This window comes from Etheostoma spectabile, chromosome 18, assembly GCF_008692095.1.
Source record: "Etheostoma spectabile isolate EspeVRDwgs_2016 chromosome 18, UIUC_Espe_1.0, whole genome shotgun sequence".
In the NCBI taxonomy this organism is placed as follows: Eukaryota; Metazoa; Chordata; class Actinopteri; order Perciformes; family Percidae; genus Etheostoma; species Etheostoma spectabile.
This window is the reverse complement of record NC_045750.1, coordinates 11,032,019-11,037,115: the sequence shown is the minus strand read 5'-3', so window position 1 is coordinate 11,037,115 and position 5,097 is coordinate 11,032,019. Positions and strand designations below refer to the sequence as shown.

General features: G+C 41.3%; 1 protein-coding gene across 9 annotated transcripts in view; it reads right to left on the bottom strand.

Moving 5' to 3' along the window:
- Positions 1-5,097, bottom strand: part of utrn (utrophin) — a 185,434-nt gene that overhangs the window by 148,146 nt on the left and 32,191 nt on the right. For all 9 annotated transcript variants that reach the window (XR_004336060.1, XM_032542253.1, XM_032542250.1 and 6 more), the window contains 7 exons: positions 3,688-3,918; positions 2,422-2,603; positions 1,872-2,022; positions 1,450-1,569; positions 895-996; positions 334-441; positions 14-193 (listed from right to left, as the gene is read on the bottom strand). Coding sequence is in view for 8 of the 9 variants with exons in the window: in XM_032542253.1 (XP_032398144.1) it covers positions 14-193; positions 334-441; positions 895-996; positions 1,450-1,569; positions 1,872-2,022; positions 2,422-2,603; positions 3,688-3,918 (1,074 nt within the window). In the remaining variant the exon portion in view is untranslated. The remainder of the gene's footprint in view (positions 1-13; positions 194-333; positions 442-894; positions 997-1,449; positions 1,570-1,871; positions 2,023-2,421; positions 2,604-3,687; positions 3,919-5,097) is intronic.

Below are 5,097 nucleotides of genomic sequence, written 5' to 3'. Positions count from 1 at the left end.
CACACACACACACCTGGAAGGAGTAGTCCTCCAGTTTCTGCACCAGGTTGTCCCATCTATGTGCCAGCTCCTCTGTACTTGTTTCAATCTTGGCTCTGACCTCAGGGCTCCGCAGGAGCGATATCACATCCTGTCCTGCATCAGACAGCTGGTCGAGAGTCCTCCTCTTCTTTTCCATGTCTTCCTTTAAAATCTACAGGATTGAATCACAAAAATAATCAAAGCCTGCACTATCAATGGACACCTTATAAAGTTCACAAATGAAGGCTTAGGTAGTTGTTAAAGTATCTCCTTGGCAGCATGGCAACTACAAAGACTTGGCAGACTACTTACTGCTAATTGGCGCACATTGGTATTCATTTCACTTGGGTCCTTAAAGTTGCCGGTCTGTACTTTGCTCAAGGCCTCCTCTTTTTCTGCCAACCATGCTCTAAACAAACTCTACAGAAGAGGTGGGAAAATAATATGAACTTAAAGTACTTAGCAAACATTACAAACAGAGTCTTGGTGTGAACCTAGTTAACCTGTGTAAAATGTTTTGAATTCTAAATTTCAGCATCTGATCAACACCTAAATTCAAAACCAGACACATTTCAAACTCAAACAACAGTGTGTTTAGGGTTAAATGAGAATTGCAGGATGAAGAAACAAAGTTTTGATCTAAGCTTCTGTTAAACCAAAAAAAGTGCATCTGAAACACTGAAAGACACAAGTTAACTTCATGAAGTAAAGGACTGAACGATCCTTCATGGCCTTAAAAACTGAGCAGTATTAAAGATATAAAAGACAATGGGGGGTATTTGCTGCATCTCAATATAGCTCAATGTGGACATGAGAGTGTTGACATGGTCCATAATGCATAATGTGTGAGGGAGAGCGTGCTGCATGTCATACCTGGTCCGATAATAGCTGTTGCCACACCATAAAAATGTCCTGCAGCTTGTGCCACCTCTCCTCTGTCCAGCGACACACAGCCGCCCAGCGCTCACCCAAAGACTTGAATGTAGGATAAAGACAAAAGTTTATACAAACAAGGGGGTTCTCAGAAACACAGTGTAAAAGAGAGGAAACATTTGAAAACATATAATTTGGACCTCTATGTGCAGAAATACCGACACTGGTACACATCTGTTTTACAGAAGTCATGGCTCATAGAGACACTTTTTACATCCTCACAAATCTATATAAAATACTATATGTTCACACTGCCAGCGTATATATAAAAGTTAAAGTTATAAAGTTCTAAAAACTAAAAGGAGGGTAAAATATTTAGAATAATTTATGTATTAACGCATACGTACATATACATAAGGTAGCAGTAGGGCAACAATGTTGTATACAAAAAATGTACCATGTTATTATTAATGAATTGGTATTAAAAGGCGTAATGTACTGGAGGAAGACTCTCCTCCTTAAACTGACAAGTCCCAAAGACATTTGACAACTTACTTGTAGTTGCTCCTCCAGGGCAGCAGTTGCACTCTCACCGCTGTTCTCATCTACCACAACCACCATGTGTGTTAGAGAGTTAACCTTCACTTGCTCCGCCTCCAGGTCGTTCTGAAGCCCCTGAACGGAAACGCAAAAAGTGAATTAAGCACGGTCACATATTACCCATTAACAGAGCTGGCAGAGAAGCTTTCTCAAAGCAGTGAATGACTCAGGAAAGTTCAGGATCAAACATGTGACAAAGCGGTCTGTTTAAGTACAAGACCAGTGCAGTGAGACTGTGACAATTAGTTTAAAATTTGACTTGATCCTGTCCACGTTGAGTCAATTATAATCAATTCCTCACTGATTAGCGAGCTTTTTAGTCTTTACTGAATAGTGAGCTTTGACAGAAAATGTTTGAATGGGGAAACCGCATTTACTTTGTGCTTCTCTATTTGTTCTTTGTAGAGCTCCAGGTCTTTGGCTGCCGGTTCAGTCTCTATCTTTCTGATCCGCTCCTCTGTCTGCGTCAGCCAATCAGAAAGCTGCTGTAATTGTTGCTGCTGAAGATCCATCAGGACTTCATGGAGCCTGGAGAGAAACAGTGAGGTGCACGTGCAGAGGAAGAAAGCTATCAGTTTAATCATCTTTAAGGGGAAACTTTATGTTCAGCTGGTTATTTAATTGCCACACAGTAACACAATACTAGAATAAGTGACAATGCTGTATACAGACTGAATAGACAATGAGTCATGGCATGCAAGTACTTATACTTTAAATCAGGGTCAACAAATGCTCTAGTGGACATCTTAATATGATTTATTAACAACTGTGTGCGTGTGTGTATGTCATATACCTTGACAAAACAGATTGAGTGTTAAGACTTGTTGTTAGGTCTTGGAGGTTTTCATGCTTATCAGGTGTCTATCAGGTGAACTACAGCCGACGGTATTGACTACACCTAGCAAGTGTATATGAATGTGCATCTACCTGGCCTGGCGGTCCATGCTGGCCACTCGGAGGTTCTCCCAGCGGGAGTTGAGGAGGCTCATCTGCTCCCGTATTTCTTCTTCTTCCTCGTCTGTCAGATTGCCCTGGGCAATTAGTTGGTTACCCGCTTGGAGAACATTACCCACACTGCTCTGGTGCGCTGTTAGCTCCATCATAAAGGCCTTTTGGGGGAAGAGAGTTATTATATATATATATATATATATATTTATTAACTCAGTTATGATTAAAAAAAACTTTTAACTGCAATTCTTTGACTCTCATTCCAATTTGAAATGTTGGTCTTACAGACAAGATGTGTGCTAGAAACAAAACAGCCCTGGGAGCCACTATCTGTATGTACACTATGTTAAGATAAGATGGTGTATAACCACATACCCTAAAAACATTGAGACCTAATATTGCTTATATAATCAGCACGCTGGCACTTGGCACCCACATGCAAATATTCCAATACTAGCTTCACTTATAATACTTAATAATGCCCTGCAGAAACACTTGACATCACCTCTGCACCCTTGAGTTTGCAAGAGTTGCTGTAGCAACAGTCAGACAAGCCCATAAGCACAAACTAAAGAGCAGAGTCTGCCAAGCAGCCAATTGCAAAACAAAAGAGAAGTAAGAAAAAGCTTTAAGAAGGAATATAATTGATGACTTCTTAACACCTTAGAGGAGCTGCTTTTTGTGAGCAATATGAAGCCCAATGAATTGAGTTATTGTCGGTTTTCTGTGAGCTCTCTGGATGAGTAAGCATTTTTGACTGCACATTGTTTTTAATTAGGCTTTGCTGGAGAAGTTGGAGTAAGTATGTGAACAACAAGGCTGAAACAAACTGAATAGATTGTTTTTTAGACCTCCTGAAAAGCCTGGCTGTTAAAGAGGCTTTTGATGTTGTTGCTCTCAGCTTTCAGCTTTGACCTGCATTCCAGACATTAGACTTCACAAATATTCACATTTCAGCCAAGGGAATCCAGCCAAAGCCCATTTACACACATGCACAGACACAAACCTTGGAGCTACGCCTTCCCGAGCAAGCAAGTAAGCTTGGGCCAGGGCACCATGGGGTGCTGTGCGCCACTGTTCTCAGCAGAATTCCTGGCATTCCCAACATGTACAGAGCATGTACAGTTGGTTGTGGGAGGCCTCCTTATCTCAGGGATACTATCTCCAGTCTACAATGTGGTTTGCCCCTCTGTCTATGTGTGCGTGCATGTTTATATTTATGCCAGCCTGCATTTCTCCTCCTACCTCGTGTGTGTGAAACTGTTCTTTGACTTCTTCCACATCGTCCGACACCTCCTCCTGAATCTGTAGGGCATCCTCGGCTGACAGCAGCCAGGTCAGCACCTCCTCCAGTGTGGTCTGGTAGCTGTCCAAGTCCACTTCCAGAAGGCTTCCCTCCATCTCCCCCTCAGTCTCTGTCAGGGTGCTGGGGGTCTCAGGCCTTGGGCTGCTGCCTGCTTCCTCCATTTGCACATTCTGAAAAACATGAGGCAAGAGATGATGGCACTGGTTGATCATATTGTAGACAATGTGTTTACTCCTTGGGGCATAATTAATGTGATAAAAGTGAAATATTACTAAAAGAAAGTACTGTACTAGGCTTGTACTGTACTAGGTCTAACATTGACAGATAGTATGGATCACATTCATATGGCCACATCAAAACTCAAACATAAAAAAGCTCTAACATTGACGTCTATGAAACACAGCCATACCAGGAACCTCTTTTTATTCTTTACTCCAATTTTCACCAGTGCACATCACTTGGTGAGTTTTAAAATAGAGCCAGACATCCAGGAGGGGCCTGTGCTACTGTGAAGTACGCACAGCAACTTGCCCTGTTCAGCTAAGACAAAACAATTATGGGATGTAGGGAGGTGGCCCTGGCACGCTGAGCAGGTCGATCCTCATTCTAGGAATAGGAGTAGGTCTAAAACACAAGTAGGGCGTACAGTCAGAGAGATGGATGAACTATAAAAGGAGAAATAGCTTATGAATTGCTTTAAGGACAAGAAGGAAAACATTTTGAAATGTAACATGTTATGTAATTTGAAAAGAAACACTAGATGTAAATAGAAAGATTTTTTTGTAATGACCGTAGTCTTGTCAGTGCAACGTCCCTGAATACGTTCCTAAATCTTACACCATAAAAAAAGACTGTTTCTTTATATTTTCAACACTTTTAAATTCCATTAAATGCACACTATGTGCACATGTGACATCCTTTGTAGACAACTAAATTATTAACAAACTACTTCAGATTTCCATTTTTCTGAAGGAACGCAGGAAAAAAATTGACAGAGCTCAACAAATCTGTCTGGAGCTGAAATGAACAGGAGATTAAATCTTTGCAGCCACAGCCAAGTCAATGATGACAGAGATGCTAATGGGTATTTAGAGACTAGTACAGTAACAAGTCAATTGGACCTTTGTTTTCCATGCGGCAAGTACACAACGTAGCGAACTCTAGAAAAGGTCAAATGCTGAAAATATTCAGTGACCTTTTGGATATATTGGAGTAAGTCACAAAAATACTGTAAGGCCTTTTGTTAGACCAGTAGAGGTTGGCAGAGACAAAGCAAAAATGAGAAAAAGACAAGGGAGGAAGGGGGGCGGGAGAGAGAGAGAGAGAGAGAGAGAGAGAGAGAGAGAGAG